The 14,715-nt window shown below is 30.3% G+C and overlaps 1 protein-coding gene across 1 annotated transcript; it reads right to left on the minus strand.

Annotated features, from left to right (window-relative positions):
• Positions 1-6,534: 6,534 nt before the first annotated feature.
• Positions 6,535-9,913, minus strand: LOC133029990 (alkane hydroxylase MAH1-like). The gene is made up of 2 exons (XM_061102122.1): positions 9,159-9,913; positions 6,535-7,677 (listed from the first exon to the last, which is right to left on the minus strand). The coding sequence occupies exons 1-2, from the start codon at positions 9,648-9,650 to the stop codon at positions 6,664-6,666; spliced, it is 1,506 nt and encodes a 501-aa protein (XP_060958105.1). The 5' UTR covers positions 9,651-9,913; the 3' UTR covers positions 6,535-6,663.
• Positions 9,914-14,715: the final 4,802 nt, after the last annotated feature.

Consider the following 14,715-nt stretch of genomic DNA (forward strand, 5'->3'; position numbering starts at 1 on the left):
TCTATTGAGAAAAGAAAAAATCTAGTTTTTTTTAAATAATTTTGATATTTTTGGTAGGGTATTAATTGTGATTTGCTTAACAAATATTATATTATCTTGTACATTATACGACATATTAACGTAACATCTCTCTCAATCCACGTATGACTCCTAATATTTTGCATACACATTGCTTTTTATTATTATTTCATTATTTTTAATTATAGTTTTCTTGTGCAATTTGACTTGCTTTTTTTTCTTCCACAATAGATTATCATCCACTAAATTTATATTGAATAATGAAAATTTTGTCTGGTGATTAGAATTTAAAACTAATCATGCATGGTTATACCCTTTAAAAACAAGGTCTATTTTATAAAATATTATATTTAATTATTCTAAATTCATAAACTATGTCGATTATATACTTTTTCCATTAACATTATTATATTATCAAGATCTGTGTCAACTATAAAGATCTAATTAATATCATAATATAATAAAGCAACATTGTTAAGGTGTTTAACACTATACTAATTAATATTTTTATCTCTAGAACTTTGACATATACTTAATCATATCTTCTGAATTTTGAAGAGTGTTAAAAATTTTTCCTAAACTGTTGAGATGATTGAATTTAAAGACTTTTGTCTAATTTTAGTAAGAAAAGTCTAACATGAATGAAAGTTCGGAAGTATGATTTAACACATGTTAAAGTTCGAGAGGCATAATTTAGTAAATATTAAAGTCTTGGAATTATGATTTAGTACATGAACAATCACTGAATTGATTAAAATAAAATGAGATAAAAGTCTTAAATCTAACAATTTCAATAGTTTAGAGAAAAATTTTAACGACCAGAAAATTAAATTCAAGGGGCATAATTTAGTACATGTCAAAGTTCAGGAATTTTTTTTTTTTAATTAACCTTTTATAATTATTAAATTAATTTATATAAAACCCGATATTAAAATATACCTATAAGAATAATATAACATCTCTTTTAGTATTTAACACCTAACATAACGATACTTTTCAAACTGATTGATCATATTCATAACCGAAAGCATGAAAACATACCACATTGTAACACTTAACATGTTATATATTTTTTAATCTATAGTTTCATTATATCATATTATATTTCTTTTGAGAAAAATATTATACTATGTTTGAATTTAGTTAGCTTGGTGCCATGGTGTACTCTTTTTTAATTGCTGGCCACATATATTATGAAGGAAGAAAAAAAGTGTTATGGAATCAGACACTTTTATCAAAATCAGTGAAGAAGAACGGTGACCACTACCTTTTGTTGGGTCAATTAACAACACTAAATATGAGATTTTAATTGGTCATAATAATTAACAACACTCAATTTGAGATTTATTATTTGTGAAAGAGCTTCCTTTGTGTACTATAAAACTTATAAATAGAGAGGCTTTGGCCTCATTCATGATTATTAATCTTTTGAAAGGTAAACTTAGATTGAATAGGAGTTGATTAAGACATAAATATAATATAGGAAAAAAAATTAGAGAGCATCATTTTTTTCTTCTCCAATGTTGGGAATTTTATAGAGAAATTATAAACTAACTTTGTGTATATTATAGTTATACTAGCTATTTTATCTATTTTCAAGAGATTTTGAATATATATATATATATATTTTTTATATTTGTTATATTTTACGTGTTTATAATTAATTATTTTGAATTTTATTTTAGATACCATAAAATATTCAAAAATTTTCGAAAAAAATATTTATTTCAACTATAATATATAATGTTAAATAAAAAAAATAGAATATAATCTTTTACCAAAAAAAAAACAAAAATAATTTTTTGCCGATAGCTGTTTCTTTAGAGGAGCAAAAAGTAATTACTTATTCCACTTGCTCCATCTGCAAACGAGCGTGGGAGATAATTGGGCATGGTTTGGATGCAAATATGCCCATGCTATCTGGTGTACTACAGGATTCACTTTTGATTAGAAACAGGCCGAGACTACAAAAAATGGAGATCATCTAGTGCACCTGTCGACTTCCCACTCAAAAACAAATATGGAACTAATTTTGTGCACTACGTGGTCTATATGGTTTGAAAGAAATAAGGTAGTACATGGAGGAACTGCCAAACCAACAATTGTTTTAGCTTCCTTTGCCTCTAGTTATTTGCAGAATTTTCGCACATCCATGGGTAAGTATGTCAGGAATCCTCGATCAACTTCTACTCTCCAACAACGATTGCAATCATGTGTTTCATAGACCCCTTACTGCCGGTATGCTCAAGTTAAATGTTGATGCAGCTTGTGATAAAAATAGAAATATAATAGGCGCGCGTGGGTGCCATCGTTAGAGATGCAACAGGAAGTGTTATTGCTGCATTATCTAAACCTTTAGTAGGTAATTTGGCATCACATGAAATGGAAGCAAAAATTATTTTTCACAATCTTAATTGGACCTACTGCAACTTTCACTTTCACAATTGAAAACAGATGCTCTAATGGTTGCAAATGCTCTTTATTATACTTACTCCAGTTATATCCTCATTTCATGATTTAATTATAGATATTTTAAGTTTTCTATTCTTTTTTCCTAAAGTTACCATTATAAATGTCAAACGATCGGCCAACATGGCTGCACAATATTTAGCTCATTATGCTCTAGAATTGGATGACGCCTATTCTTGGTTGGAGTATTTACCCCCTTCTTTTTACTTTGTTATTGTAAATCACTTATATTTTAATTTATAATAACATTGTATTCCCTAAAAAAAAAAAATACACCTACCTATAAAAAACTTCCTATATATATGAACGATAATTCACCACTTGTCATAAAAAAAACTTCCTCACACTAATTATATACATCACAAATATACAAATATAATTATATGATAAAAATGATTTAATTATAATGAAATCTTTTTTTCTTTTTAATACGATTATTGCTATGCTGCCAGCCATCATTCTCTTTGCAAAATACTATATAACCATAACGACAAAAGTGTCTTACATCTACTAAACCAGAGATCCCTATCAACATATACACACGAATTTGATAATTAAAAAATATATTAATTTATTATATTTTTACTTTCTTGGATTCCAAACATAACAAAATATAGTTTTTTTTTTTATAGATTATAGATGATTGTTTGTTGTTGTAATGTTTTGGTTGGATTTTGTAGGTGATGAGTTAGAATAGTGTGGTCAACGATATGCCATTGCCAGCTACAAATGAGCCCTCAAAAGCAATATAATGTTAGAAGCCTTACACCAATGTTAGACACTTGTATATATATAAATATATAAATATATATATATATTTCTTGAATTGCAATAAAGATAATATATTAGGTAACTAAAGCCTAAAGAAAAATAGCTTTATTTTGACGCCCATTAAATCCATTGGTACGTTATATATATTATATATAATACCAAGAAAATAATAATAGAGTGATCTATTTGGCCTACCTTCTAATAAGTTTGGTCTCTTAAAAAAAACTTGTTAAAGAAAAATGATTCGAATAAAAAGAATGATGAAACTTTTTATTAATTACTATTGGAATTGATAAGAAATGGGCGGTGATGAGGTGAGTTTTCATAAATTGACCTTATTTTCATGGCTATCATATAGTCTCCTACTACATATTGAATCATCATATAATGTTTGAAAAAATACAAAATCAAAATGACCACAAAATTAATTAAATTTAGTTTTTCATACATTTTTCGTGTTCAATTGCTTCTTCATGGAAATTCAAAAGATTCTTATATATATGTGTGACGTTTGGTAATATTTTTGTTTTTAAATTTTTTAATCACAAAAATAAAAGTAAAATTTTTATTTAAAAATTAAAAATGTATTCTATAACCACTTTTATTTTTCAATTTTAAAAATAAAAAATGAAAGTATGCTTTGTAAATTTTATTTTTATTTTTATGATTTTATTTAAGTTGGGTCTCTAGGGTCAGGGCCAGGTTCGAGTCTGGGTTTAGATTAGTGTTTGAGTCGGAGTCTTTGTACGGGTTCCAAGGTCTAAGTTAGAGTGAGAGTCTAAAATATTAATAAGAAAACGGTGTACAAAAGTGACTTTTTTTTTTTTTTTTTAAATTTTAGAATATTGTTTCTTAATGAAAAAATTAAAAAATAAAAAGTAAATTTATAGAATATAATTTTGAAATTTTTTTTAATTTTGAAAACAAAAAATTAATTAAAAAAATATTACTAAATACGTCCTTTGGATTTTTTTAAATATACCTCTTTATTTAAATAAGTTGAAAAAAATTATAAAGTATTTGAAGATGGAGAATGATTCATGTGTTGAATAATATCTTTTTTATCAAAAGTTACATGTCTGCCAATATAAACTTGTCCTGTGATGATTAAATGGGTGAAACCTAAAACGGGTATGTTGTGAAGATAATAATACTTTTCATCTTTTCTCTTTTTTATCTAATTTAAAATGTTAAAGTAAAATATCTAAACAATATAAAGAAGAAAAAGAATTATAGTGTAATGTAGTATTTTGGAAGATAGAAAGATATGAAACTAAACAGGAGTGCTATTAGACTTGAGATATAAAGGCAAAACTAACTTTAATAATTTTAATATATTTTCAATGCATTTGGAATAGTTTCACGAATTTTAAACATTTTAAGATATGAAAAATTTATATAATAGACTAAATTTGAAGAAAAAAAATACAAAAACATGGCAATACGATTTTCTTTTATTTTTATTCTTTAAAGTTTTTTATTTATAAAAATGTATTCTTAGTAAAAATAATATACTGTTTTTTAATAATTTATTTATAGTTATTTTATAATTAATTTATAGTGGTGAAGTTAATTTTTTGTTGTTTTCTTACTTTTTGCTAGACAAGGTGTATTTTTGTAATTTTTAAAAATTGTAAAATTGTAAATAAAACATAAGAAAAAATATTTTTAAAAATCTCCGAATTTGACAATTTTACTCTCAGGGTCTAATCTAAAACCTGATAATTATACTTTCTTTTCTAATGTTCTGCCGTAACTGTAATTAAATTAACAAATATAATTCAAATGTTAAGTAGTATTTAGTAGTATGAAATTTACAACTCATATATGAACGTATAGTTTCCCTTCGAATCTCATGCAATTGCATAATTAAGATGTAATTGAGAATCAAATAATCAAATCAGCCTTGATTGAGCTAGATCTTCTAAGTTCTAACCATTAATGTAGTGTTTTAGGTTTTTACCTTACTCTCTTTTGCTGGGGATTATTTAATAACTACTTCTTTGGGAACATTCATTAGTGTCAAAACAAAACCATGATTCCCATCAACCATTATTATATCACACTACAATAAAAGTGGTATTTTTGAAAACTCTTTCATAAAAACTGAGTAGATAATATCAATTGGGTTTGGACCTTCTTAATTAAGAAATAGCCCATGTGAGAAATCCTAATTTTGAGTCCATATTTCATGTTGATAATACATGTCCTTCTACAATATGATGATGATAATTTTTTTTTTCAAGAAATTACTCTATACTCTTTTTATATTATTCTCTTTTATTTTTACATTCTTCTTTTTTAAAGTCTATCATTTTTATCTCTTTTTTTAAACATTGTACCAATTTTGCCCCTGTCACTTTAAGATACTCTCCATATGACTCTCTTATGTCAGGGTATTTTGGGTACAATACATATAAAAAGAGGTATGTTTCAATTAAATATAAAATTAGAGGTAAATTTGAGTAATTGATTAATAAGAGTGATATTTTTCAACTTACCCCTAATTTTTAAGAATGGTAGATCATATATTATAGGATATTTAGGCTTTTAAAGTCTCGCTAGATTTTTTTTTATTTATTTTAGCATTTAAGAAAATTTTTTAATCTATTTTTTTATGATCACATATGTTATGTATAGTTATTTAAGATTATTTGTAAATTTTTCAGAAAACTCTAAATAGTTACAATGTCAGAAATAATAAGATTTAAACAGTTACTTACCACACGTGTAAGAAAAATAATCGTGCGTGCAACAAAATATATAAATTTTATTTTTCGGTATTATATATAATTTTGTAAGTTTAATTTTTGTTAGTTTTTTTTTTTTTTTTTTATCTTATTTATATTGTTGATAATTAATTATATTTATTATTACTTTTTTTATAAGTTTATTTGGTTTGTTTTTTTTTTAACAATATACATGTATAAGATATATTATTTGTTATTATTAAATATTGGATTGGATATATTATTTTACACTATAATAATGAGCTAAATTTTAGACCATAATATTATTTTTTTATTTAATCTTTTGTCATTAATGTAATTAATAGATTTTTATATTTTATTTATTTATAATATTTGATAGGGTTTTTATATATTTTTAATAAAAAATTAATACTTTTGTTGACTGTTTTGTATTTTTTCATAAAAAATAATTTTAAAATTTAAACTAAATATAATATTTGTTCATTTTTTGAACAAAATTTAACATAATTTTACGCAAGATGGTCTAATATTCCCACACTATATTAAATAATGTTGTGTCCAAATATTTATAAGACTTGTGCTACTTTATTTAATCAACCAAACAAACATTATATTCCTTAAAAATATATATTACATCAAAAGTCAACAAATAATTCAAGTAATTCTCTAAGAAAATATCATTTTTCATGCATGATCATGATCTTTTGGAAATCATAATCTTGAGTCCATATTTCATGTTGATGACAATGCCCACAACAGGGCATACTAGATGTCCTTCCACAACATGAAATTGGTAATTTTTAAGCATAGTGAGGGCCATGACTTTCATTTGAACCAAAGCCATGTCTTTACCTAAACAAGTCCTTGGTCCAACATGAAAGGCTGGAAACTTATGAGATGGCACAAACACAAACTCACCTTGCTCCGAAATCCATCTCTCTGGCTTAAACTCTAAACAATCTTTTCCCCAAACCTCTTCCATTCTCCCCGTTGTGTAAGCACAAGTCAACACCATTTGCTTCGCCTTCACTCGATCACCACTTGGAAAAACATCTTCTTTAGTTGGAGTTCTATGGTTAAAAGGTATTGATGGATATAGTCGAAATGTTTCATATATTGTTGCTTGTAAATACACCAACTTACTCAACTCCTCAGTACTTGTGTAAAAATAATCTAAATTGTTATAATTAGTTCCCAATTTATCTTTCATTTCTTCAAGAATTTTGGTCTCTATATTAGGGTGAGTAGCCAATAACCAAAAGAACCAACACAACCCAACATTCAATGTGTCCCTAGCAGCTGCCAAGAAACTAAATGCAACATCTCTAAGAAACTCATCTGAATATGGCTTCTCTTTTTCTTTCATATAAATTGTTAACATACCTAAATTAGCTTCTTCATCACTATTATTAATTGTGTGGCTCATTTGTTCTCGTTTTAGTGAGATGCATTGGTATATGAATTCATCGAATTTTTCTCTGGCTAATTTTAGGTTTCTCTCATTTCCGATTTGTAACCATCTTTGTAATTTCCAATAACTTTTTGGTAAAATATGTCGGTGAAAAACTATCTGTTGCATCTCATTAAATGCCTTTTGATATTCAAGTTTCGAGGATTTAAATGAATAAGAAGTCAAATCTAACCCAAAAATGAATAGAATAGCATTGTCGAATGTGATTAACCGTTGTAATGTTTCTTGTAGATCAACCTGATCATATAAAATAATTATTTAAGATTACAATAAATATCAAACAATAATAGAAGAGAATTCTACACAAATGTTAATGACTATTTGTTAACATGCTAGAATTAGAATATTTTTGTTAAACACTTTGTCTATCCTTTTTATTAATTGATTCAATATTTGACTTAATTAATAATATATATTTAGTGTAGTTTTTATATTTTCATATACTAATATATAGCTCAACATGTATTAATTTGTTAGGGATGTGTGGTAAGGTAGGTTAGACTCACACTTAGAGCCCATTTAATTTAGGGGCTAAAAAAAAAAAATCTGTTTAAAATTATACATATATTTTAGTAGTTTTTGAAAATACCACATATTTTTTAAATAAAGGCTCACTAATTTTTTTTTTCTTAAGACCTATCCAATCTTAAGGTTGGCCTTATTTGTTATGATATACAATTTACTTTAAAGTAAAATTGTAACGTCCCTGTTTCAAGCTTCTATTGGACCCTTACACTCACGGAATGATATGGTTCTTATACACAAGTACGTCACTCTGGCTGCTTCATGGAATGACGACTGACCCTACAAACAACACGAGTGTTTCCAGCGTGCTTTGTCCTCACTCGCACACTTCCTGTGAATACTTCCCAAGAGGTCTCCCATCTTGAAATTACCTCAGGTCAAGTACGTTTAACCGTGGAGTTTTTGAGACTGTGTAGGTATGAGACTACCTCAGGTCAAGGTGCATTTTATTTTTCGGTAGCCCATCACAAAAGAACTCCACGATTAAGCGTGCTTCACCTGAAGTAATTTCAGGATGGGTGACCTCTTGGGAAAAGTGTGCGAGTGAGGACAAAGTATACTGAAAACACCCGTGTTGATTTATAGGGTCAGTCGTTACTCCATAAAGCAACCAAAGTGACATACTCGTGTATAAGAGCCATCATTCCGTGGGTATAAGGGCCCAATAAAAACTTGAAGCGAGAACATTACAAAAATAGTGTATAAGATATTATATATTAATATTGCCTACTAAACACACACACATATATAGAAAAAATATAGTATGGAGTTATTTAGAAAAAATCTTATCAGTGAGACATTTAATATTATTCTATTATTGTTATTGAACTTACTAGTTATTACAAAAAATTATACTTTTAGTCACAATGAAATTTTGTAATCAAAAGTAAAAAAGTTATAACTAAAAATAAATCATCATTTCTATATTATTTAAAACTTGACGAATAAAAATATTAGTCACAAATAAAAATTATAATTTATTTTTGGATTGCAATATATGGTATAAGCTAATAGCTGCTGGGTTTTTTTGCAGCTGAGTAATATTTTGATGGTGCAATAAATTATTCTTCTTATTCACAAAAAAAATAAAAATATATTACTGATAATGCTATTAAGCTAACAGTTAAACCAACAATGCTTCAGATAAAGACTTTAAAGTGTAATACACACTATATATGGTTTGATAAACATACCTGAATTCTGGTTTCAGCAGCCTGATCAAGAAATGGAATCAAGTCATTTAGTAGTTTCTTATGGAGAGTGGTTGCAACAAATGAATCAAAGTTATGATGTGTTCGTGTCCAAAGTTGAAACATTTTCCTTTGAAGCCTCCATAAATCAGAATCAACATTAATAATTCCATCTCCAAGAGGATCAAGCACCTCTCTAAATTCTTCCCCTTTGGGATAATTGGAGAATTTAGTAGTGTAGATGTGTTGAAGATTCAAAGGATGACATGTTAGAATGAAATCCATGCCACTAAACAATGGGCCTTTGAACTCAAATGTTCCCCCACTTTTGGTCATTACCTCAGTTATAAACTCATGTAGCCTTGGCAAATTGTATACCAGGGTCGGCAACATCCCCAATATTGGCCAATTAGTGAGTATTGCATTTTTATTACGCCACCAATGATGAATAATAATAATTACACCAAATAATACTACCACACCAATTATCACCATATTATTATTATTGTTATTGGAATGTATATTTATATTCTATCCTAATCTCTGTTTAGATCTCGTCCCTCCCTCTCTCTCTATATATATATAAATCATATGAGATTATTATATAGTATATAGGTAACATATAACAAAAAGAAATAGCTAGAAGAAACTATAAATGATATGCTTATTTATTACACAGCATGGCCATTGCTCAATTATTATAAATGTTGCCATATTTTTTATAAAAAATTCTATGGTTGGATATAGTTCTCATTGGGCAATTGAGAACTATATTTCCTTTTGTGCTAAGTTCTCTCCTTTTTTTTATTTGCTGTAATTTTGTGTATGCTCATAAAACTTGTAATTTTGTTGCCCATAATGTAACTAATTGGGCATTTGTTAACAAGTTGTATGGTATTATTTCAGTTTCTTCGATTCCAGAGAACCTTTTATGTAATGACCGTAAGGTCTAACTATGTTTAATTAATGGAATGATTATGCTTATTTTCAATAAAAAGAAGAAACGTTCAATCTCATTAATCAAAAGAGCAAATCACTTAAAAAAGATAACATCAAGTTCAGAAGACATCTTAAGTACTTGAACTGTCAAGTGCACTGAAAGATTGAACGATTAACAGATCATTTAACAAAGTGTAAAGAAACATTATGCGTCGACCTCAACAAAACCTTCTTCAATCACTAGACCAAACCCAGAATGCGTATCTAAAGAGTTTCATAATGTACACATCCTATTAGTGTTTTCATGCGTATAAATTAAAATTACCAAGGGAAATTATTGAATTATTTCTTTAAAAGTTAAAAAAATACGTACAATAATTATAAAACTTATCTATAAAAATTTTGCCCAGGACATATATTTATAAATTGGGTGATCTTATAACGTACACGTATATGCAAGTTCTTAACCACTCAATCAAAACTATGACCCCACCCCCACTTAAAATAAATAAATACATATATATATATATATAAGAGTGTATCCAACAAATTATAATAATTATGTAGATCAATGTATTTATGGGGCATGCATGATGCATCCACATGATAGGAACTCTTATTATTAGTGAAGAACAGAGCAAAATAGAAAAGAACAAAGTGTTTCTTTATTTCTGTAAAAATACATGAATTGGTTGAATGAAATCAATACAACAGGAGGCTATTTATATAGCAATACAACCGACTTTGACTAACTGTAGAAATAACAGAAATAACGGAAAAATAACAGCCTAACTAACTCACTAACTCTAATAGTCCCCTTCAAGGTGGAGTGTAAAAGTCTTTTACACCCAACTTGGATACAAGATCTTTGAAATGAGTTGGGAAGAGTGGTTTGGTTAGTATGTCGGCCAGGTTGTTTTGAGACTTGACATGGTTTGTTTGAAGAGTTCCATTGGCAATCTTTTCACGGACAGTGTGGCAGTCTATCTCAACGTGTTTTGTGCGTTCGTGATAAACTGGATTTTCAGCAATGTGGATGGCAGCGCTATTGTCACAGTAGAGAATGGAAGGAAGTTTAATGGAAATGTTGAAGTCTTTGAGTATTGAAGTTAGCCATGTGAGTTCACATGTCGCATGAGCCATTGATCTGTACTCGGCTTCTGCAGAAGAGCGAGAAATGGTCTGCTGTTTCTTCGACTTCCATGAGAGGAGTGAATGTCCTAGGAAGACACAATATCCAGATATGGAGCGCCTTGAATCAGGACAAGCTGCCCAATCCGCATCAGCAAACGCATGAAGTTGTAGAGGTTCTGGTGTAGTGGAGTGATAGAACAGCCCCTGACCTGGTGAACTTTTGAGATAGTCGAGAACTCTGTATGCAGCCTGTAAGTGTGGTTGTCGAGGTGCCTGAAGGTATTGACTCAATTTATTGACAGCATAGCTGATGTCAGGACGGGTAATTGTGAGATAAATCAACTTGCCAATGAGAGACCGGTATTGTTTGGGATCTGTGAGAAGGTCTCCAGATTCATTACTAAGTTTGTTGTTGGGTTCCATTGGTGTTGAAGATGGTTTGGAACCAAGATGGCCAGAATCCTGGAGAAGTTGCATTGTAAAAGGTCGCTGAGAAACGGAAATACCTTTGTTGCAGCGAGCTATTTCAAGACCGAGAAAAAAATGCAAGCTACCAAGGTCCTTTAATTTGAATTTTGAGTCAAGTGTGGCAATGAATTCATTGAGGGCAGCTGTGTTATTAGTTGCTGCAATTATGTCGTCGACATATATAAGTAAGGCTAGGAAGAAACCTTGGGAGGTTTTGATGAATAATGAGTGATCATTTTTGGATTGAGTAAATCCTTGTGAAATGAGAGTTGAACTTAGTTTGGCATACCAGTTTCTGGATGCTTGCTTTAGGCCGTATAAACTCTTTTGTAGTTTACAAACGGCATTAGGAGGGAGGATTCCTTTGGGTTTGTATCCTTGAGGTAATTTCATATAGACATCCTCATGGAGGTCACCATGGAGAAAGGCATTGTCAATGTCCATGTGGTGTAGGTGCCAGTTATGAATGGCAGCAAGGGAGAAAAGGAGTTTTAATGTGGTAAATTTTGCTACGGGAGCATAGGTATCAAAGAAATCGATACCTGGTTTTTGTGTGTAGCCTTTGGCTACAAGGCGTGCTTTTAATCTGTTAACCGAGCCATCTGGGTTGTACTTTATTCGATACACCCATTTGTTTCCAATGATGTGTTGGTCATGGGGTAAGGAAGTGACAATCCAAGTATGGTTTCTTTCTAGAGCATCGGTTTCATGATCCATTGCTTTAAGCCAAGCAGCATATTTGGATGCTTCTTTGTATGATTTAGGCTCGGACAGAGCTTGAGCAGCTAGTATGGCTGTTTGGAAAGCATTGGAAAATCGATGATAGGAAATGAAATTGGCAATGGGATAATTTGTAGAGGCTGCAACTTTGTTGCAGAGATAATCTTGTAGGTAAAGGGGTTTGGTGATATTTCTCCCAGATTTAGTGATGTGGGGAGTAGTAGTGGGATTATTGATGGTATCTGGGAGGTTTTGTGGGGAGAGAATTGGGGAAGGTGAAGAGGGATTTGGTGGAGTATCATTCGAATTTTCAGATGAAATTGGAAGAGGAAAAAAAGATTCAATGTGAGGATTTGGGTGGTCTGTGATGAGTGGAAATATATCCTCATAAAAAATGACATCCCTTGAGTTGAATATATGATTTGTTTGGATATCTAAAAGAGTGTATGCTTTCATGTGAGATGGATAGCCAAGTAGAATGCAAGCTTTAGCTCGGGGAGAGAGTTTATGGCTGGTGTGATGAGGGGATGCATAAGCTAAACATCCATAGTTTCGTAAGTGATCATATGATGGAATTTTTTTATTTAAAATTTCATATGAAGTTTTATCTTTAAGTAAGATGGATGGTGTTCGATTGAGTAAATATATGGCAGTTCGAACTATATAGCTCCAATAGATGAGTGGAACATTGGATTGAAATGTAAGAGCACGAGCAACATTAAGAATGTGCTGGTGTTTTCTCTCAACAATTGCATTTTGTTGAGGTCTATTGACACAAGAGGTATTGTGTAAAACTCCTTTACTATTGTAAAAGGATGTTAAGGTGAGTTCCTTAGCATTATCAGTCCTTACAGATTTAATTGATTTATTGTAATGGACAGTGACATAAGTAAAAAAATTTTGAATGTGTAGTATAGCATCAGCTTTTGATTTAAGGAGATATATCCAAGTATAGCGAGAATGATCATCAACAATAGTTAGAAAATATCGATATCCTTCTATTGATTCAAGGGGATAGGGGCCCCAAATATCCATGTGTATGAGATCAAAAGTATCATTAGCAAAGCTGGTATTAGAATTAAATGGTAGCTTCTTTTGTTTTGCAAAATGACAAATTTTACAATGAGAAGGATGAGACAAATCATTGTTACAATGTAACAGTTTATTGATTTTGTTGGTGATGATGACAGAGGGGTGGCCTAAACGAGAGTGCCAGTGATTATGATGCCTCTGTTTGGTAAAAGTTGCAGCATTGCAGCTGGGATTATTGCTGATTTCTTGCTGAATGTAATAGAGATTGCCATGTTTATTAGCTATCCCAATCTTCAAGGTCTGAGAAAGTTCCTGAATAATACAATTGTTAGAAGTAAATTGCATGAGATGAGTATTATCAGTGAGAAAGGAACTAACTGAGAACAAATTGAAATGAAATTGGGGTACAAATAACACATTGGTCAATATAACTTTGGAGTTGATGATCACAGTACCAATTTTTTCGATTTTTACAGATTGACCATTAGGTAGGGTGACTGCTGCAGCATGAGGTTTATTAACAAAGAAAGAAAAACATCTAACATCACAGCATACATGGTGGGTTGCCCCACTATCAATAATCCAAAAATTGAATGGAAAGGGGCTAACATTACCAGAGAAATTTGTAATTGCAGCATTGGTTTCTGGTGGAGCAGATGTTGATGGCTGCAACTGTTGAGTAAGCATAGAGATGATCTGTTGGCACTGCTCAGGGGTTAATTGAGGGGGGTTTGAATCAGTAGGCATGGTAGATGTTTGCATGGTGTGAGGAGTGTGGCGAGTAGTGTTTGATGCATCAGATTTGGCTTTGCCTTTGGTATTGTTATCAGTAGTTCTTCGATTGCCATAACCAGGGGGAAAACCTATGAGAAAGTAGCATTTATCTCGAAGGTGGCCAGGTTTTTGGCAATTGGAACAAGTGGGACGCATTTTCTTGTTTTTGGAGGTAAAATTTCTTTGCGAAATTTGGAATCAGTGGTGGGATTTGGGTTGTTTGTGATAGTAGCAGCAGTAATGGGATTGGTATTTCTATGGCCAATGGTTCTTTGGCGTTCTTGATGAACGATCATTGAAAAAACCTTGTTTAAAGGAGGACAAGGATCAAGAAGGAGAACTTGATCTCGTACAGCATGATAGGAGTCATTGAGTCCTTTAAGAAATTGTAGGACTTGATCATGATTGTGATAATCTTGATTTTGTGTAGCAGCTACACAGGTACATGGGATTTTTGGGCGAAGTTGAGCGATTTCGTCCCAAATAGCAGTCA

Source organism: Cannabis sativa, chromosome 8, assembly GCF_029168945.1.
Source record: "Cannabis sativa cultivar Pink pepper isolate KNU-18-1 chromosome 8, ASM2916894v1, whole genome shotgun sequence".
Lineage (NCBI taxonomy): Eukaryota > Viridiplantae > Streptophyta > Magnoliopsida > Rosales > Cannabaceae > Cannabis > Cannabis sativa.

Excerpts from the sequence above, each read along its gene's own strand:
- LOC133029990 (XM_061102122.1), bottom strand. The coding sequence starts at position 9,650 with ATGGTGATAATTGGTGTGGTAGTATTATTTGGTGTAATTATTATTATT. Across the intron at positions 7,678-9,158 it reads CTGCTGAAACCAGAATTCAG|GTTGATCTACAAGAAACATT; the intron begins GTATGTTTATCA and ends TTATATGATCAG.